At 37.8% G+C, this 20,558-nt stretch overlaps 3 protein-coding genes across 5 annotated transcripts; 2 read left to right on the top strand and 1 right to left on the bottom strand.

Moving 5' to 3' along the window:
- The first annotated feature begins 4,703 nt into the window (after positions 1 to 4,703).
- Positions 4,704 to 9,547, top strand: LOC137731137 (putative alpha,alpha-trehalose-phosphate synthase [UDP-forming] 9). Its single transcript, XM_068470229.2, has 5 exons — positions 4,704 to 4,856; positions 5,189 to 5,262; positions 6,360 to 8,429; positions 8,525 to 8,798; positions 8,901 to 9,547. The coding sequence occupies exons 3-5, from the start codon at positions 6,445 to 6,447 to the stop codon at positions 9,222 to 9,224; spliced, it is 2,583 nt and encodes an 860-aa protein (XP_068326330.2). The 5' UTR covers positions 4,704 to 4,856; positions 5,189 to 5,262; positions 6,360 to 6,444; the 3' UTR covers positions 9,225 to 9,547.
- Positions 9,548 to 11,487: 1,940 nt separating this feature from the next.
- Positions 11,488 to 15,145, top strand: LOC137731357 (uncharacterized). 2 transcript variants are annotated; one of them, XM_068470458.2, is made up of 8 exons: positions 11,493 to 11,911; positions 12,151 to 12,231; positions 12,343 to 12,519; positions 13,065 to 13,235; positions 13,531 to 13,743; positions 13,832 to 13,920; positions 14,254 to 14,732; positions 14,807 to 15,145. In XM_068470458.2, exons 1-8 carry the CDS (start codon positions 11,779 to 11,781, stop codon positions 14,829 to 14,831), a joined length of 1,368 nt encoding a protein of 455 aa, XP_068326559.2. In that variant the 5' UTR covers positions 11,493 to 11,778; the 3' UTR covers positions 14,832 to 15,145. The 2 variants fall into 2 exon arrangements, with proteins under 2 accessions (XP_068326558.2, XP_068326559.2); XM_068470457.2 differs by having other exon boundaries at positions 11,488 to 11,911; positions 14,254 to 15,145.
- Positions 15,146 to 15,557: 412 nt separating this feature from the next.
- Positions 15,558 to 17,563, bottom strand: LOC137730988 (uncharacterized). 2 transcript variants are annotated; one of them, XM_068470019.2, is made up of 6 exons: positions 17,404 to 17,563; positions 17,131 to 17,307; positions 16,887 to 17,054; positions 16,586 to 16,789; positions 16,402 to 16,499; positions 15,558 to 16,304 (listed from the first exon to the last, which is right to left on the bottom strand). In XM_068470019.2, the coding sequence occupies exons 1-6, from the start codon at positions 17,471 to 17,473 to the stop codon at positions 15,726 to 15,728; spliced, it is 1,296 nt and encodes a 431-aa protein (XP_068326120.2). In that variant the 5' UTR covers positions 17,474 to 17,563; the 3' UTR covers positions 15,558 to 15,725. The 2 variants fall into 2 exon arrangements, with proteins under 2 accessions (XP_068326120.2, XP_068326121.2); XM_068470020.2 differs by having other exon boundaries at positions 16,887 to 17,048.
- Positions 17,564 to 20,558: the final 2,995 nt, after the last annotated feature.

Here is a 20,558-nt window from a genome sequence, read left to right as displayed (position 1 = left end):
TAATAAATAGAATAATAAATATACATCATACTAAATAATGATGAGAACAAATGCATTCAGCTGTCATTTATGAACGCACGGGGAACCGCAACGCGAAGCCGCGAACCGACCCAGCTGTCATTTATTAACGCACAGCTCACTTCGGTCCACTTTTTAACGTATAGTTTCTATAAAAATATTTATAGAAAAATATTATTTTGCTGTCTCTCTTGAAATCAATATTTATAGTGAAGAATACATGAACGTGTTTCTAGTGTTTTAATCTTTTGCCAGCCGATTAATATTAAGTTCAAAATAGTGAGTAACCATATTTCGATCATTAAATGAGCAAAATAAGGAGACTTTGAGTTTATAATCTTAATTAGTTTAATATGTTGCAATTTTAATTTTTTTCAATTTTGCATGATTTGATCATTGAGACCTCATTTTTCGATATGTTTTTCGGGTTTACATTTGCAGAAAATTTAGTTTAATTGTTAATAATTTCACATCTCAATTGCAGATAATCTTATTTTATCTAAACAAGTTAGTCAATTATTTAATTTGGAGAAATTTTTCAACGTGCTCTAAAACACAAACAGATACACTATATGTCGTTCTACAAGTAGAATAACATTTCAAAAAAAAAATTTCTGAACTTAAATAATGACTTATGAAGTACAACGACATATTTCGGCATTTGAGAAGATCTCTTGTTGATTAGAAATCATATATTATTTCTTGTTGTTAGGGGGAAGTACGTTGAACCTCTCAAGGTTAAATGAACATTGCAAAAAGCCTTTTCATGTGTAGATTATCACAACCCTGTCACTACTGGTGTCCACATAAAAATATAAAATAAAAAATAAAAAGTGGTGGGTTATTGTGTTAATTTAATTATTAATTCATTGTCTTAATGAAAGCCCATACAATTGGATGAAGTAGAGTTCAATTTAATAAACAAGTTATAACATCTTCAAAAGAAATATCAAATCCTAAATGAAAAGTCATTTAATCAAATTCGAAAGCAAGAGCAAACTCCAATCGATATGTCAATCTATATTTTGACATCTCTATTAGAAATGCTCTGAGAACACTTTGTACACGATTAAATCTAAACAAGTAGCATAAAAAATTAGTACGTGATTAGGGAAAATATTAAATTACAGTATTGGAGGATAATATTAATTAATAAAATTTGTGGAAATGCTTTTCACTCTAAAAATGCTTAACCAAAAGGTGTTTAGGTTAATCATGCTGGAACTGGATCCTCTCCTGAGCTCATGATGGGGATCCTCATGAGCAGCCCATCCGGGTCTTTCAAATTTGATCCAACGGCTGCAATTATTATAACTTTTAGAGGATCCCTTGTTTGTAGCCGTTTGATCAAATTTCAACGGCCTAGATGAGCTGCTCAAGAGAATCCCAATCTTAAGCTAAAGAAAGGATCCAGTTCCAATCATGCTAACCCTTTTCGTTTTGGTGACGGAATTGCCTCACCTACGCGGCTACACTCACCGAATATTGTATCTCTGGTTAAATTTAGGTTGCCTTGAATTTGAAAAAGGGCAACCAACAAACCAACATGTGACAATATTTAACCTTTACAGTTACGAAGTAAATGAGATAAGTCTAATAGCGGCGCGGCTTCAAGTGGCAGCGATAGTGCATATTATATTAGGCAGGTGTGTTTTCTTAGGGTTTGGTTCATTGGAGTTATGGGCTTGGCTTGTGCTGGTGCTTAATTTTGGTGACATGGACTTTCAATTCATTATTTTGATAAAATTTAAAACTTTTGATCAATTCATTTCCTTGATTTGTTCCACAACTTTTTTTTTTCCAACTTTTCTTTTGTTTTTACTAAAGTCGTTGCTTTAGCAGTTGTATATTCTTCGTCGTATAACGGCTCGAACAAATTAGATATTTTTTTTTATATGTATATAATCGAATCCAAGATCTCACGTATAAAGGTAATGCTCTTAAACACTTGAATTACAAGTACCTTGTAGCAAAATATTACTTGTTAAATTAAGTTTCGAGTTAAGTTGAATAATAGTTTATGAGGTGTGGTTAGTCATAAAATATTTAATAGTTGGTCGTAAAATATTTATTAGAGTTATCCAACATTTATTTATTGACAATTAAACATGGCCCAGAATTTGACAAAATGTGCAAAATGATCTTCTGCACCTAAGACTCTCAGTGACTTATCTCATTTGTTGATACCTGATCGTTCAATTAAACTTCACTTAACAGTGTTAAGTATTCAACTTATCTTCTCAATAAACAGATTAAAAACTAATGATAAGTTAAGTTAGAAGGATACGTGTCACTCAAATAAATAGGTCACAAAGAATCACATAGCGTTTTGGCCATAGAAGATTTGAACTCTGATAACATCTAAACTAAATATTAATAAAACACTCATTGTCAACCAAAATCCTATGAAATTACCAGTTTAACTCTTTAATTAAAACTGAACATGAATAAGAAATATAAGCAGAAATGTAATTTCACACAACCAAAATTCTTCTTCTTTTTTTTCAAAACCTCACTTACATGTAATTCTAACATATCTTTAATTAAAAACTAAAAAAACTAAAAAAAAAAAATAAAGCCTCTCCCCGCTCCCACATTCTTTATCAGTCTTTTCCTCTCTCCTTCTATTTCAAAAATAAAAATAAATTTTTTTTACACACACTTTGTGTGCGCCCATATGCTAGTATCTCTACTAATTAATAAAACACTCATTGTCAACCAAAACCCTATGAAATTACTAATTTAACCCTCGAATTAAAACATAACATGAAAATAAATATAGGGCAAAAATATAATTTTACATAACCAAATTTTGTTGTTTTTTTTTCAAAGCCTCATCTACGTGTAATCCTAACATATCTCTAATTATAAATAAAAAACTTTCCACTCCCACGTTCTCTATCACTCCCTTCCTCTCTCCATCTATTTCAAAAACAAAAATAAAAAATTTTCTCACACTTTGTGTGTGCCCATATGCTAGTGTAAAATATAAGAAGGCTTACTAGGATTATTAGTTCCTGTAGTGATAGGGTAGTTGGATGATAACCCCTGTGATAAAAAAAATTAGGATTTAAGCTTCTTTGGTGAAATTTGTTATGATTTAGGCCTAAAATTGAAAATTTCGTCAACTCTCCGTTAAGTGAAGGCTCACATGTGAGATTAAAAAGATAAAGTTAGCCACACGTGTAGCCCCATATGCTAACTAGCTTAATATGTGTGGCTCATGTGGTAATAATTAATAGAGAGTTGACGAAAATTTCAATTTTTTAGCATAAATCCTAATACACTTCACCACAATGACTTAAATCCTAATTTTTTTTTATCATATGGGTTATCTTCCAATTATCCGATCATTACGGACTAATAATCCAATTATGCCAAGATAAGAAATTAATTATTATGAATGATATTCGGATTATCTTGTAATTATATATTTTCCTTATTTAGTTCAACAGGATAGGTTTGAGTTGAGTGGCTCCACTGTCATATTCAACAAGACAGGGATCCCATAACGAAAGCAAAACTAAGGTACGGTGGATGTTGAGGTTTTAAATGTTCGGTGATTTATTGAAATGAAATAAAAAATTGAAAAAGTGTTATCCTTATCCACAACATCAAAACATGTGACCTTATTATACAGAAGAAGACGTCCCGGAAAAAATATAAAGACCGATGAGCACCGCATTAGGAAAAAAAATTTGTGTAGATAAACATATCCATAAAACGCTTCTTGTAAAGTGAAATTTGTTTGTCTAGCCAACCGACTTCGTGTATTTTCTATTTAATATAAGAGTTGCTTTATTTACGAGAAATCTTACTGAATATCTAGCAACTTATCTCTACTAATTAATAAAGCATTCGTTGTCAACCAAAATTCTGTAAAATTATCAGTTTAACTCTCTAATTAAAACAGAACAGGAATAAGAAATATGGGGCAGAAATGAAATTTCAGACAACTAAATTTTGCTTTTTTTTTTTCTTCAAAGCCTCACCTACGTGTAATCATAGCATATCTCTAATTAAAAATATTAAAAAAAAAAAAAAATTCCTACTCCCACATTCTCTATCACTCTCTTCCTCTCTCATTCTATTTCAAAAACAAAAATAAAAAATTTTGTCACACACTTTGTGTGTGCCTATATGCTAGTTAGGAAAATAAATTAAAAGGCTCGTTTGATAACTATTTTGTTTTTAATTTTTATATTTAAACTAAAATATTGTTTTGGAACTATTTTATTTTAATTAAAAAAAGACTGAAAATAAAAAAGTAGAAACTAAATGCCAAACTTAAAATAAAAAGTTTTATTTTCCTTTTCTAAAACAATTAATAAAAATTAGAAACTGAAAATAATTATTAAAAAATTAATTTAAAATTTTTGAATTTTTAAGAATAAACACAAAATAATTATTAAACGGCTCCAAACCTGAAAAAAATAAGATTTAATTTTCAATTTTTAAAACAAACAAAATAATTATTAAAAGCTCCAAAGAAAATCAAAACTGAAAAAACCGTAACAATACGTTCCAAGGGCATTATAGTAATTTTAAGATTTGGAATTCTGAACGCTATCCAAAATAAAATAATCTAACCGCGGTAAAAAAAAGAAAAAAAAGACAAAGAAAAAAAAAGCTCACTGGACCCTTATCCTCTCTCTTTCTCTCTCTAAAACTTTCTTACTTTGGTTATATTTTAACATTCCGATCGTTCTCTTATTCTTTACTGCTTGTAACACCCAACGCAGCCTCTCTCTCTCGCAACTCCCAACTCCCAACGCTTATAACCATTTCGCCGTTCTCCGATATCCAACTGACTCCGATCGCCGGACCTCACCGGAGAGGTAAGCTTTCGTCTTCCCTGTCTGATCCGCTGTTCACTCGTTACGAGTCGGCTCCTTGAATTTTCCTTGCGGTCTGTTTGGTTCCCGTGAATTTGTGTGAGAAAACCATGACAATTACGAGTCTTGATCTCAGTTTCCTGAATTCACGCTCTTCACTCGTCTTCGCACCACTACTCGCGGCCTTGTCCCGTTGCTCGCGAGCTTTTTATTTTCCCGAACTGTTTTATTTTCTGGGGAACCAAACAGACGGTACAAAGGTTTAAACCGAAATGATTTTTCTTCCGGCCGTTTGGTTTATTGAAATTTTGTATTATTTTGAATGATTTTTACAGGTTTTGGAAGGAAGTTGTTGATTGAAGCTTCGTACGGGACTCTTAATTTCACATGTAAATTTAATTTGATTCAGGTATTGCTCACGCCTTTTTTTTTAATAATTTTTTTTTATCACTGTGATCTCCGTTTACTTTTAATCGTAGCGTATAGCTTTCAGAACGTACTGTTTGTGCTATTTTTTGGTTTATAAATTATTATTTTTTCATTTCGAAAGCAAAAAAGATAAGAATTTGAAACATTGCTGCTTTTTTTTTGTCTGAAAACTAATTTTAGGAATTTAGAATAAAGGTAATTTACTGTGCCGGAGACAATGTCGCCGAATTCGACGGGCCGGGATTTTATCTGTTGAATTTGTAGTGATTTGTGAACTATGATTGATCATTGATCTTCTTTTGGGTTACTTTTGTAATATGGAATATTTTGATTTGGTTGGATGTTGCTGCCATCCGGAAAAGGAACAAAGAAAGAAATTAGTTCTTGTATGCTAGTGTGTGTTGTTTAACGTTGGTCAAATTTAGGCATCGGATTCAAATAGTATGTGGAGAATGAATTCGGGATAGGACAGTTGTCAATGTCCAATGGTACAACAGCATTCTACAAACGTATAATTATACTTTTCGTATGCACGTATAACTGTCCTTGGTTGATTAGAAGAAAATTATCTTCGCGGCGTAATATCTTTTTTACTCTACCCGGATGCTAATGTGCCAGATGTTGCAATTTTCTTTCGCTTATTTATCTACTAAAGGCGTTTGTGCAATGGATGTATGGTTACTAGTTACGTTCTACCTTTTGTGTTCGTACTTTTTAATTCTAAGATATAGAATCGAAAGTGGTGTATGCAAACATGGGATTCAATTTTCATTGGATGAGAAAGGTATTCTAACATGGAAGTAAGTTGACCAGGCTTGTTAAATTAATCTGCTTTCATATTCAGTATGTTTTCTAGTGAATAAATTTTTTGTCTTGCTTCTGTCGAACATAAAATGTGAGAATTAGTGAGCCAAAGCATGCTCAGTGGATCGTCATTACTTTGATTCTGTTGACCAGCAATGAAAACTGGAATGGGTATTTTTAATGCTTTATTTGTCGTAGGCGTGGAAATGGATTTATTCGGTGGCAGCAATTCAATGATATGATCACTCTTTCATATTTTTTTGCTGTGTGTAGGTTTGTAGACTACTCTGACAGTTGAAAATCTCATCTTGTGCTGTGTTAATCTGTATGATTCAAGTAAGAAGGAATTGTAGCAGTCATGGCGTCAAGATCCTGCGCAAACCTTTTTGATTTGGCATCTGGAGGCCTTTTGGATATTCCTTGTACTCCAAGGGCTCTTCCAAGGGTGATGACTGTTCCTGGTATTATATCTGATGTGGATAGTAATAGCAATGGTGACGATTCAGATGCCAGTTCATCTGCCTGTCGTGAGAGGAAAATTGTTGTGGCAAATATGTTACCATTACATGCTAAAAGGGATCCACAAACGAAGAAATGGTGTTTCAGTTTGGATGAGGATTCAATTTTGTTACATTTGAAGGATGGGTTTTCATCTGAAAATGAGGTTGTTTATGTGGGGTCTCTCAAGGCTGAAATTGATACCAGTGAACAAGAAGAAGTCGCACAGAAACTGCTGGAGGAGTTCAATTGTGTACCAACGTTCTTGCCCAGTGATCTCCAGAAGAAGTTTTATTTGGGGTTCTGCAAGCAGCAATTATGGCCTCTTTTTCATTACATGCTGCCCATGTGTCCAGACCACGGCGACCGATTTGATCGCTCACTGTGGCGGGCCTATGTATCTGCAAACAAAATATTTGCAGACAAGGTGATGGAAGTTATTAATCCCGAGGACGATTGTATCTGGGTTCATGACTATCACTTGATGGTTCTCCCAACGTTTTTGAGGAAGCGGTACTATCGAGTAAAGCTAGGATTCTTCCTTCACAGCCCATTTCCCTCATCCGAAATTTATCGAACTTTGCCGGTCCGTGATGAAATTTTGAGGGGTTTGCTAAACTGCGATCTCATTGGGTTTCATACATTTGATTATGCACGTCACTTCCTCTCATGCTGCAGTAGAATGCTGGGGCTGGACTATGAATCAAAGCGAGGACATATTGGGCTTGATTATTTTGGCCGCACAGTGTACATTAAAATTCTGCCTGTAGGTGTTCATATGGGTCGGCTTGAATCTGTGTTGAATCTTCCCGATACAACTTCCAAAATTAAAGAGATTCAAGAGCAGTATAAGGGGAAAAAATTGATTCTTGGTATTGATGACATGGATATATTTAAAGGAATCAGCTTAAAGTTTATAGCTTTGGAACAACTCTTGCAGCAGAATCCAGAATTGCAGGGCAACATAGTTCTGGTTCAAATTATAAATCCCGCAAGGGGATCGGGGAAAGATGTACAGGAAGCAAAGAGTGAGACATACTTAACTGCCAGAAGGATAAATGAGGTTTATGGTTCACCTAATTATGAACCAGTGGTCCTGATTGATCGACATGTTCCTCAATACGAGAAGACAGCGTATTATGCTGTAGCAGAATGTTGTATAGTGAATGCTGTGAGGGATGGAATGAACTTAGTTCCTTACAAATATATTGTTTGCCGGCAGGGAACTCCACCCATGAATACAGCTTTAGGCATGACAGCAGATTCTCCTCAGACAAGCATGCTTGTTGTGTCTGAATTTATTGGCTGCTCACCTTCTTTAAGTGGAGCAATCAGGGTTAACCCTTGGGACACTGATGCCGTGGCTGATGCATTGAACTTGGCGATCACCATGTCTAAATCAGAGCAGCAGTTACGTCATGAAAAACACTATCGTTATGTTAGTTCTCATGATGTGGCTTATTGGGCACGAAGCTTTGCACAGGACTTGGATAGAGCATGCCGAGATCATTATAGTAAACGGTGTTGGGGCATTGGATTGGGCTTGAGGTTTAGAGTTGTTTCCCTCTCTCCAAACTTTAGAAAGTTGTCTATAGACCATATTGTTTCAGCATACCAAAGAACAAATAGAAGGGCCATATTTCTGGACTATGATGGTACCATTATTCCTGAAGCTTCCATTATTAAGTCTCCAAGCCCAGAAGTCCTTGCTCTTATGAATTCCCTGTGCAAGGATCCAAAGAACACAGTTTTCATTGTTAGTGGGAGGGGAAGGACTTCTCTGAGTGATTGGTTTGCCTCGTGTGAGACGCTTGGAATAGCTGCTGAACATGGGTACTTTCTAAGGTATGTTGGTAATATGCTATATTCTGAATATTCAGCTAGCCCTTTGATAGGTTTTCAAACTGAACTATGTAATTTTGCTCTGTTCTTTGGTGTAGGTGGAATAGAAGTTCCGAGTGGGAGACCAGTCCTGTTGGTGCCGATCTTGATTGGAAAGAAATTGTGGAGCCTGTGATGAGATTGTATACAGAGGCAACGGATGGCTCCAACATAGAAAGTAAAGAAAGCGCTTTGGTATGGCATCACCAAGATGCAGACCCCGACTTTGGATCCTGTCAAGCCAAGGAATTGTTGGATCATCTGGAAAATGTTCTTTCGAATGAACCAGCAGTTGTTAAGAGGGGCCAGCATATAGTTGAAGTTAAGCCACAGGTAAAACTGTTTTCACACGGTCTCTCTCCTCACATGCACATGTACACTTACGCAAACACAATCCCGGTGTAATTTGTTTCACCAATGCCTTGTTACATGCAGGGAGTAAGCAAAGGAGTGGTTGCTGAAAAAATTCTTTCGAGAATGGCCAACGATGGGAAGGCCCCCAACTTTGTGATGTGCATTGGGGATGACAGATCCGACGAGGACATGTTCGAGAGCATATTAAGCACGGTCTCTAGTCCATCTTTGCCTTCACCACCCGAGATATTTGCCTGCACCGTCGGAAGAAAGCAAAGCAAGGCCAAGTACTATCTCGATGATGTCAGTGATGTTGTGAAGTTACTTCAAGGCCTTGCAACTGCTTCGACCCCGAAGCCGAAGCATCTCCCCCATATCCAGGTCTCTTTCGAAAGTGTCTATTGATTTGAACAGTCACTGTATACTGGAAGTTCAGGAGGAAGTTTGGGATTCTCTTTAACCTCGGAAGTGGTTCGATACGAATATGACGACGGTAACTTTTGAGTATATGTCGGGATCACGGACTTTACCAATCTTGTTTTGTACATGGTGACATACTATGGTATTTATCGGTGCCCGGTAAAATAGAGTAACCGGATTTTTACTGTTTTTCATCATTCGTGGGCACCTTTTAACTTGTACAGATACATTGCTTCGGTCGCAATAGGTAATGTCTGGTTCGATCCATCCTAATGATATAATACAATCCTCGATGCCTAATTGTTAAATTCTGTTTCAGTTATATCAAAATGTCTCCCTTTTCGAATGGTGTACGTACATTGTAAAAACGGTTGAATATACGTTCAAGAATTTATGAATTTGTTGACCCGATTGAATGTACGGGAGATTTAACGGGTTAATTGGAGGCACCTAAGTGCCATACGTGTATATGATCGAATACGCATTGGACGCGGTCGAAAGTGAAATATGAGGATAATATTTGTGACACGGAATTGAAAAGTTAGGTTCTCAAATAGCGACAAACTCTAAAGACAGGAAGAGGACAATCCAGCCTGTATCATGAATGTAGCTGCCTTCCAAAATCACCAGTCCAATCTTCAGAATTAATGGCGGGAAAGTTAGGTGGTCGAAGAAACTTTTAGGCGGTGCTATATTCACATACATTTTTATCTTTCAATCACTTTTTGTTAATTTCTATCGTCTGATATTTTTTAATTTATTTGATCCGACAAACAAAAATTGAAAGAAATGTATGTGAAAAATAAAATAAAGAATGTGGATAGTACCACCCAACATTTAAGAATGATCCAACCCAACCTTCACTTTTTACTTTTTAGGAGTCGAACACAAAGTCTGGTCAACAGTCCATCACAATTTTTTCTTTTCTCATAGAAACATTAAACTTCGAATACATAAATAAATGTTATTAACCACTTAAACTACAAATCTTTAAAAATGAATTTTAATGAAAAGCTTCCGGTACTGTTCATTTTAACGAAAAATCATATTTTTACACTAAAACGTCAATCCTGGTACTATTCATCTTACCCTTTATTTTATCTTTATCGTTAAAACTCAAATTTTTTAAATCATTTTCATTAATTTTCTTTTAAATTTTTAACCCTGCGTTTGGTGGGCTGCCTAGTCCTTGACCTCTCTATGGTTGTAGAACTGTTGGATACAAGCACAAGGCTGGGTAGGTGAAGATTTCCATTTGCAATCTAACATTGTTGGGCCCGAAAATGGGCCTATGTTTCCTTAGAAGAGTTGGTGACATCAGCCCGTCAATAATATTAATTGCAGTCACACATCTTTTTGTAGTAATAATGTTTAAATTATAATCACAACACTTAACAAACATTAATAATAACAAGTAAACTACAAACAACGATAATAACATGTCGGATCTGATTAATAAAAATTATTTTGTAAGAAAGGGACGTGGAGAGGATTTAGGTGGCGAATAAATGTTGCATGATTGGTTGTATTTATAAAAAGAAAAAGAGAAAAGAAAAAAAAAGTATTTATTTTACAGTCTTAATTTAGTTAAAAATATTATTGTGTAAATTTTATTGGAATTCTGTAACATTTTTTTAGATAGCTTCTTGTTTCAGATATATTACTTAAAAGACAAGATTCTTTATTCCGGATTATTATAAATAAAGGTACAACAGCTGAAATAATTCACATTCTCTCTCCTCTCTTGCCCCTGCACCATCACCCTCTATCTCTCTTTATAATTCTTCAGTTAAATAGGCATACCATATGAGAAAGTAATGGCACGTGATATGTTTAAAATATTTTTTGACACTTCCGTTGTATATGAGTTATCACGATAAAATCTCTCATGCTAGACAACGTAACATGTCATATCTTAGGGTCGAATAAATTAAAATAAAGTAAAGTATCTCAATAAAAAAATAGTACAATAATAAATTCATGACACAATCACTCTCACATCATTCATAGAACATGATTCTTTCACTCTCACCATTGAGAAATTTTTCCAAGTGCCGGGAACATCATGACACATGGTGTTCCCTCACACATTAGGATTTGACATCTTGAATATCCTTCAATTTTATATTTCAATAAATAAATAAAATTAAATCCTAATGTGTGAGGGAACACCATGTGTCATGGTGTTCCGGCACTTGGAAAAATTTCTCCTCACCATTCACTCTTTAGTCCCCACTCCCCCCTCCCCACTGAGGCATTGAGCGATCCGGATTCAGTGTCCGTCACTGCATGTCTGCTTTTTCAATTCTTTCCTTCTTTCTTTCTCTCCCCCTTTGTCTTTTTCCTCTCTCCTTTTTCATCCTCGTCTCTTTTATCTTTTCACACAGTCACTTTTGCACTCGCGAGGAGCACAGTAGCACACTGGGTTTTGCTCCATACCCAGAAACCATCTGAGGAAAAAGCATCTCTCGCCTCTTACCGCCCACATTTTGCAAAAACCCAGATAGGATTTAGGTTTCTCACAATGCTGGCAGCTTGAATGTTTCAGCTTTTTGGTATTGTGGGCTCCACTGGAAGAAAAGGAGTGATGGGTCGGAGTTGCTTGGCGGTGACTCTCATCGTTTTGGTTCTGTTTGGCGGCGTATCGTCCGCTGCCCCTACTGCCCCAGCTAGTAAGCGACTCCTGAATTTATGTATAATTGTTTATATATTGTGCTCTCCAGACTTTCTATATTTAGAAAGAAAATACTCGAGTGGACAATTAGATTGTTACAGTACCAATAATAGTGTGTGTGTATATGTATATATGTGACTCTGCTCAGCTTCTGTACGATCTGCTTTTGGCTATGGAATTTTGGTTTGTTTTTATTAAAAAAATGGCTTCTTTTTTTGTTTGTTTGTATGTTTTCAGAGATCGTTGGTGGGTTTTTCTCAAATGCTGCGTCTGCTTTCATGAAACGGGTGTGGTCACTCAAAACAACTACCAAAACAGGTCTAGATCTCTGAAGCTACCCACACTTTATTGTTGTTTTTTTTAGTTTTTGGGGGTTTATTGTGTTGTAATCTGGAATGTTGGGGATTTATGAAAGTTTTCTATGTGCAGCGGTTTCGGGCCGTCCAGTGATGAAGTTTGAGAGTGGGTTTAATGTGGAGACGGTGTTTGATGGAAGCAAGCTTGGTATTGAGCCTTACACTGTGGAGGTTTTGCCAAGTGGGGAGCTTCTGATTTTGGATTCTGCTAATAGCAACCTCTATAGGATCTCTTCCTCTCTGTCTCTGTGTAAGTTGGTTTTGTCTTGTGCAATGCCTTGAAAAATTACTTTGTTGTTTTAATTGAACTTGCAATCTATGAAGTATTTTCGCACAATCTGCTGTCAGGCCGAGTTACTGAGGGACTCACATTTTATGAATTTTGTGTACTTGAGTGGATCTTTGAAGCCAGTGGTCTTAATTGGCAAGTATTTGCGTTTTGTTCGAATGCAATTTTTCTTTTATTATGTTTGCTGTTTACTTTGATTCATGGTTTTGCTTCCTGGGTGCAATATTACTAAAATGTGTTCTGGATCCAAAAAGTACAGAACATCCTGCTTTGATATTGATATCGTATTCCCTAAACTGGAGATTGCCTTGATCTTTATTGGAAACATGCATATTGTGTTGATGTCTTCAGTCTACTCCATGCTACAAACATTATTAAATTTAAACATTTGAAGGGCAAGCTTCTCCTTATGAAAATCGGCTCCTGTATTCCTGTTTTGATACATTGAACTGTTTAGAGCTTGCATATCTCTAATATGTTTACTCTATTTCATCGGAACAATGCAGACAGCAGACCAAAGCTGGTTGCAGGTTCCTCTGATGGACACCCGGGACATGTAGATGGGAGGACCAGAGAGGCAAGAATGAACCACCCAAAGGGGCTTACAGTTGATGACAGTGGAAACATTTATGTTGCAGACACAATGAATATGGCAATCAGGAAGATAAGCAATGCCGGTAATTTCTATATTAGATTTTTTTAAGAATTGGTTTATTTATTTATGTTCAGCATAACATTATAAAGCAGATTTGCTTCCTCTTTCTTCGTTGTTTTGTTCTGACAGATACTAGTGTAGTATATCCCAGTTATATTTGTATGTATAAATATACACGTATATGCTTGTTCTCGCAAGAATCATTACAATAGTTTGTTATTTTAGTACCCACCACCATCAACATTATAAGATTTGTTTTCCAATAAAGTTAGGAGGAAGATGTTTAATTTTGATGCCATTGAAATTTCCGCTGTTAGGGGTTACAACAATAGCAGGAGGGAAATCGGGCCGTGGGGGAAGCCATGTGGATGGACCAAGTGAAGATGCAAAGTTTTCTGATGACTTTGATGTGGTTTACATTGGAAGCAGCTGCTCCTTGCTCGTCATAGACAGAGGAAATCGAGCAATCAGGGAGATCCAACTACATTTCGATGACTGTGCTTATCAATATGGAAGTGGCTTCCCCCTTGGTAACTTATTTTACCCTAATCTTTTCTCTTGAATGTTGTAAATAATAAATATGTAGAAATACATGGGTACTGATTTCCATCATTGCAGGGATTGCAATGCTTGTTGGGGCTGGCTTCTTTGGTTATATGTTAGCATTGCTACAATGTAGAGTTGGTACAATTGTCTCTTCCCAAAATGTGAGTACTCAGTTTTTCTATCTATTTACTTTATTGACATCTACTTCTGGGGTAGATGTTGGCTCTGTGTGGTTTGCGCCCGTCATTCTCGTAGGAAAAGTGGATCCCGGAAATGTATGCGGACTAGGGATTTAAAATTGTGAAGTAGTATGAGAGAAAACTCTTTGTGCACTACCTTTCTGACATTGCAACTTCAATACGGCAATAGTCTGATATACCTTTATAAAGTTCCACGCATGGTTTCGGCCATTTAACACCAAAGATCAAGATTTGTAGTATCTTATATGATAGCATGAAACATTCTCTCATACCTTTTATATTGCATTTTTTAAGGATCACGAACCAATGAAGACAAGCATTCCTCCAAGTTCATACCACAAGCCTCTGAAATCAGTCAGGCCACCTTTGATTCCTGAAGATGAGCAGGAGAAGCAAGAAGAAGGCTTCTTAGGATCTCTTGGGAAGCTTTTGGTCAATGCCGGGGCATCTGGTATGGAAATTCTGGGGGCAATATTTCCAGGTTTCAGGAAAAAGCATCTGAACTATCAATACCAAAGTCAGCAGCAGGAGCAGCAACAGAAGCACCCAAATTCCTGGCCTGTGCAAGATAGCTATGTGATACCAGATGAGGATGAGCCACCTTCATTTGAAACCCGAACTCCCACCCCTCGCAAAACCTACCCATTCATGGCCAAGGATGCAGAAACAATCCATCAGTTGCGGCAAAGTCGAGTTTTCTATAATGGGTGGGATAATCTTCAGCAACAACAGCAGCAGCAGCAGCAAAAACAACCGCAACAGCACTATCATCGGTACCAATCATCAACCCCAAATACTTTCTACGAGCAGAGTAGTGAGAATACCACTGAGGTTGTGTTTGGTGCAGTTCAGGAGCAGGATGGGAATGGTGAAGCTGTGGTCATAAAGCCTATTGATTATGGAGCTCCCATGTTCAATCACCACAGTTTCCGCTTCTGAATCAATCCGAACGGCTATACCCATGGCTATTATTGATCATATACATAAGAGAGAAGCATAGTTTTGACCTTGTTATATTCTTAATATAAATCCTTCAAATTTAGGTTATAGGCAGTACCATATTCCTTGTAAGTTTTATGTGGAAGGTTTTCAGTTTTTTTGCAATGTGAGGTTTCTCACTCTGGTCAAATATTGAAGACCTGTTCAAGAATATTTGCCCTCTAATATAATTCCTTTTCTTATTCAAGGAATGTTGTGTTCTTTTTTAATATTTTTTGTTCGAGTGGGAGGGAGATCCAAATTTGGGTGTAGAAGCGTAGCACATTACTTTAGCAAACCTGATTATGTTGATAAATGTGATATTCTTTTATGCTTTACTAAGCGCTTGTTTGAGGTGATTTATGAAAGGGTCATAAATGTGATAAACAACAAATTTGTTTACGACTAGTTTGCCAGAAAACTTGAAAGTGCTTTTAAGTCGTAGAAATGCTTTTTTAGAGGACGCAGATCCAGGCGCTTTTCATGTTTATGAAACACTTGGATTTTAATAAATTTTTTAACGTGTTTCTAATTAGAACACTCGGCTTTCAATGGACCAAGAAAAACCGAAAATATCTCATACTCTAGAGCATCATAGAATTTATGGAGATCAAACAGAGTTTCTCAAAATAGAAGCAAAGAACCTAAATGGTTGGTTGCACATAATCACTAACATGCCATATGCCAGATTTATAACTGACAAAAACAGATTCAAAATATACACAAGCCTCTAAACAGGAGGTATGCTAAATATACATGAAACATGTCTTTCTTCAAGTTTTTTCACTTCATCTCCTTTTAACTAAACCCGAATTACCGCCCAAAGCCCCGTCCACCAGATGAGTTTCTTTAGCTCCCCCCACAAACCCCATAATATTACTGTCTATCATACCCTCTATTCTTCCATGGGAGCCAGATAACACACCACTCCTCCCATCATTACCGTCTCCTTCCTTCATGCTACGCAGCTCCAGGCTTCCATCGAAACCCACCAATTCCTTAAGCTGATCCACATACTTGGAGGAGGACGACTCTGTTATCTCAAAACAAATACTACTACTGTTATCAACATCGGAATCAAGCAAAGACACACACTCCCTAGGTGAAACGCAGGACTCCTCTACGTAGTTAATCCTAAACATCAGAGAAAGATGGGACATGCCCAACAGATACAGCCGCCTCAACAGCGACAAAACAGGGGCTGAGCTAGCAGTTGCGCTTCTGACGGCGAAGCAAAGTGTCTGCGTTACTTGCTTCCCCAGAATGAATAGGCAGCGCTTCCAGGCGAAGCAAAGTGTCTGTGCTACTTGCTTCCCCGGATAGATTCGGCAGCGCTTCCACGTCGCGCTGGAGCCGAGCCGCTTGTCCTGTCTAATAAGTTCCGGTTAACAACATTAGACACATTGCGATAAAAGTTACGATCTTGACATTCAAATCACCACAAACAAGCAATCAAACACTTACATTGCGGAAAATATAAGGCCGAATCACAATCCCAACAACAATTCCAAAAACACACGACATTCCGATACCCAAAATCCAGACCCAAACTGCACCAAGCTCTGCAAATTGCATAACATAATGATTGTATTGTTAAAATAAAACCAAATCCCCAAATGAACTACTGCAACAGCGAGAAAAAACTCACTGTGGCTTGACGGAGAAGTCCCAGAGCAATCCTCCGGCTTGAGACTAATCAACCGGACCAACTGATTCCCGCGATCAGAGACGAGCAGCGTGCACTGATCAGTAGCAAAAGCCAGCTCAATATCCGGCGAAAACGTTGCGTTTTGAGCAGGGCCGTCCTCGCGCCCAGGCTTCAGCGAGTACCCTCCCGCAATCGTGCTCACACCTACACACGCAGTGCAGCAAAAACAAAGAATTGAGTGACTATTTACGATTATGCCACGCTAGTTAAACCCTAGAAGAAAGAGAGATTCTCAGGTCACCTGAAGCGCTTATCTTTCGAATGACGCTATTGCCCTTATCGGCGACGAAGACGATTCCTTTCGGACTCACAGCGAAGCTCCGGGGCTTCTTGAACCGGGCCGAACCCGACTCCCCATCCGAATATCCGTCGCCGTTGCCGGATAACCGTTTAATCACACTCTCTGAAACTTTACGACTCGTCGTTAAACGTAAACAGATGGAAATTGGAAGCCGATAGTTTGACTTTTACCGTTTCGAACTTACCTTGGGATCCGGGCGTGGGAAATGGTACGGTGTAGACGGCACTACCGGAAGAGTCAAGGACGAGAAGATCGGACGATCCAGGGCGAGCAAGCACCGAGTGCGGGTTGACGCCGAGTTTGTGGCCGTCGATCAGCGTCGTGACGGTGTACCCGTCTTCAAGCACCACGTCGGCGGAGACTGAAACGGAAACACATGGAAATTGAGGGAGTGAAACGCAAATAAAAATATGTTCGTTTAATTTCGGGGCTTTTAGTTGAGAAATTATTGTTTTACCTTGAGGTGAGGCGAGGCCAAGGAGGAAGACGAAGAGAGCAACGGCGGAGGGCTGGCAGTGTACCGCCATTGATCGTGACAGATGTGGAACCGGAAACTTTGCCGAACTAGGTGGATGAAGACTTCACCGTGAAGTAGAATGGGACATATAGAGGGCAACTGCTCATCCAGACCGTCGGATGATTAGGCCCGGATTCGCGCCACGTCACCCCAAGTTCCATAGTTGCCGCGCCAATCAAATCCACTGGAAAAATGAGAACTATAATATGTGTGTTATAGCTTATTTTATCTAACAAGGTTAGGGTGGCCCGCGGCAAGGAGAAGAGAGATTGAGAGAGATGTGTTTGTACAATTGTAGGGTAATGTGTGTTATTATCCCTCCTACATTGTGCCTTTATTTATAATTGTAAAATGAGAGAAGATATTTCTTCTTCCTCAAGTAATACAAGTTGTAATAAGAAAAGATAATTAGAATCAAATCTAATTTAGGATTTACACAATCACATTTAAACTATGAATGTTGACAACACTCCCCCTTGGGTGTGTAAATACTCAAGCTAGATTTAGCATCATGTAGAAGGTGAGGAAGTCGACTCGTAGGCATTGATTCTAAGGAACAACGCTTATTCTCAATAAGGTAGGAACTTGCATAAGTAGTAAGTCTCACTAAAAAACCCTAAGGCTATGGCAAAAACCCGATGAGGGACAAAATCCATAGTCTAAGGAAAAATGCGTGAGAAATGCAAAGTCAAAAGAAACGTTTATGGATGTCATCAGGGATATGACCAGCCCAAGGTGGGTGCCTTGTTAAAACCTAGTTAGGTAGCAAAAACCCAGTGGAAAAAATGCTCATAATCATAAGGGAAAAAAGTACATTAATATCAAGCAAGTATCTTCAGGATACTCCCACTGAGTTTGACACAATTCTAAAGAGAAGTAGCAAAGTTACAACTCATAAAGTTTACGCATACCAATTCCATGAACAAGCTTTTGAAACGTCGTCTTCGACAGTGATTTGGTGAAGAGGTCGGCCAGATTGTCTTGTGAATGGATTTGCGTGACTTCAATCTTTTGATGCTCTTATTGTTGATGTGAAAAGAATAATTTCGACGTAATATGCTTGGTGTTGTCTCCTTTGATGTAACCTTTCTTAAGTTGTTCGATGCATGCTGCGTTGTCTTCAAAAATCGTCGTCGGGACATTAACGGCGGGATAAAGGTCGCAGGAGCTTCGAATATGGCCCACAACTGCTCTCAACCAAAAGCATTCTCGAGTTGCTTCATGTAAGGCTGAAATTTCAGCATGGTTAGACGAAATGGCAACTAAGGTATGTTTAGTTGACCTCCAAGAGATTGTGATGCCTCAAACAGTAAAGACATAGCCTGTTTGAAAACGCGCCTTGTGCGGATCAAACAAGTATCCTGCGTCGACATAACTAACAAAGCGATAATCAACTTGAGAAGTAGGGGGTGCGACATCACTCGAGGATCCGTAGGGATAGAACAAGCCCAAATCCGTAGTACCCTTAAGATAACAGAAGATGCCTTCCACGCCAGTCCAGTGTCTGGATGTTGGTGCATTACTGTATCTTGCCAAAAGATTAACAGCGAATGAGATGTCAAGTCTAGTGCATTGAGCTAAGTATAATAAAGCGCCTATCGCACTTAGATAAGAAACTTCAGGCTTTAAAATCTCTTCATCATCCTCATTCAGATGGAATAGATCTTATTTTGTATCTAGCGATTAAACGACCATAAGAGTACTCAAATGCTTCGCTTTATCCTTATTAAAGCGGCGCAACACCTTATGGGTGTAGTTCAATTGATGTACTAAAATTCCATTCGAATAGTGCTCTATCTCGAGACCAATATAGTATCGAGTCTTACATAGATCTTTCATCTCAAATTTCGACTTCAGGTGCGCGACAGTTCTCGCAAGCTCTTCAGGAGTTCATATAAGATTCATGTCATCGACATATATTGCAACAATCGTAAATCCGGAATGTCATTTCTTAATGAACACATAAGGGCATAGTTCATTGTTCACATATCCCTAACTAGTCAAATACTCACTTAGACAGTTATACCACATTCTTCCTGATTGCTTTAAACCGTAGAGTGAACACCTCAGCCGAATCGATAGCGTGTTCCAGGGTTTAGAAATATTTGAACCAGTCAATGTAAGTCATTCGGGAACTTTTGCGGTTACTATGTCCATCAACTACATATCCAGTTTTTCAGAAACTACCAAACTGATAAGATAACAAAAAGTAATCACATACATAACAGGTGAATAAGTTTCGTCATAGTCAATCCTAGGGCGTTGTGAGAAACCTTGTGCAACAAGACGAGCTTTGTAACGCACATTTTCGTTTTTCTCATTACGCTTCCAAACGAAAACCTACTTATAGCCAACGGGCTTCACATGTGGAGGAGTATGAGCTACAGGTCCAAACACTTTACGTTTCGCAAATGAATCGAGTTCGACTTGGATTGCTTGTTTCCAGTTAACCAATCAGTTCTACATCGATATTCATCAACGGAATGCGGTTCAATGTTATCGCTCAACATGATCTGAGTAACTATTGCATATGCTAATGCATCGTCGACAATCATCTCATTTCTACGCCACACATCATCTAAGCTAGCATAATAAATCGAAATATCACAATTTTTGGGAGGAGGATTCGTCTTTTCAAGGACGCTTTTGTAATCTAGAATTTTCTCATGAGTTGGATAGAATGAGAAAGCAATTGTTGGATTCACGGTAGGTTCTTCAAGACCTTGTGCCGTGGGTTTCCTCTTCTGGGGGTGTGAATCATTTAAACCAAGGGGTATTCCACGTTTTTGTGTAGGGGCAGATGATTGGCTAGCCGTTAATGTACGTGGATCACCAGTATTGGCGTCCCAGGCCTCCAGGAGGGAAGTCTGTCGTACATTTGGTACATCCATCTTTGCAGGCGTATTCGCAGCTGGAATATGTGATCTTGTCACGTGCGCTAGATCAGTGAAAACATCTGGCATGCTCTAAGATATACTTTGAAGATCTAATATGCGCTGCACTTCAATTTGATTGAGCGGTGCGGGGATCTAAATGAGACAAAGTGGGAGTCGTCCACGATAATTTACGTCGTTCTTCATGAACGTTGACGTTCT

Source organism: Pyrus communis, chromosome 16 (assembly GCF_041283825.1).
Source record: "Pyrus communis isolate YQ-2024b chromosome 16, ASM4128382v1, whole genome shotgun sequence".
NCBI classification, from domain to species: Eukaryota; Viridiplantae; Streptophyta; class Magnoliopsida; order Rosales; family Rosaceae; genus Pyrus; species Pyrus communis.
The sequence above is the reverse complement of the archived record's forward strand: the minus strand, read 5'-3'. Positions and strand labels throughout refer to the sequence as shown.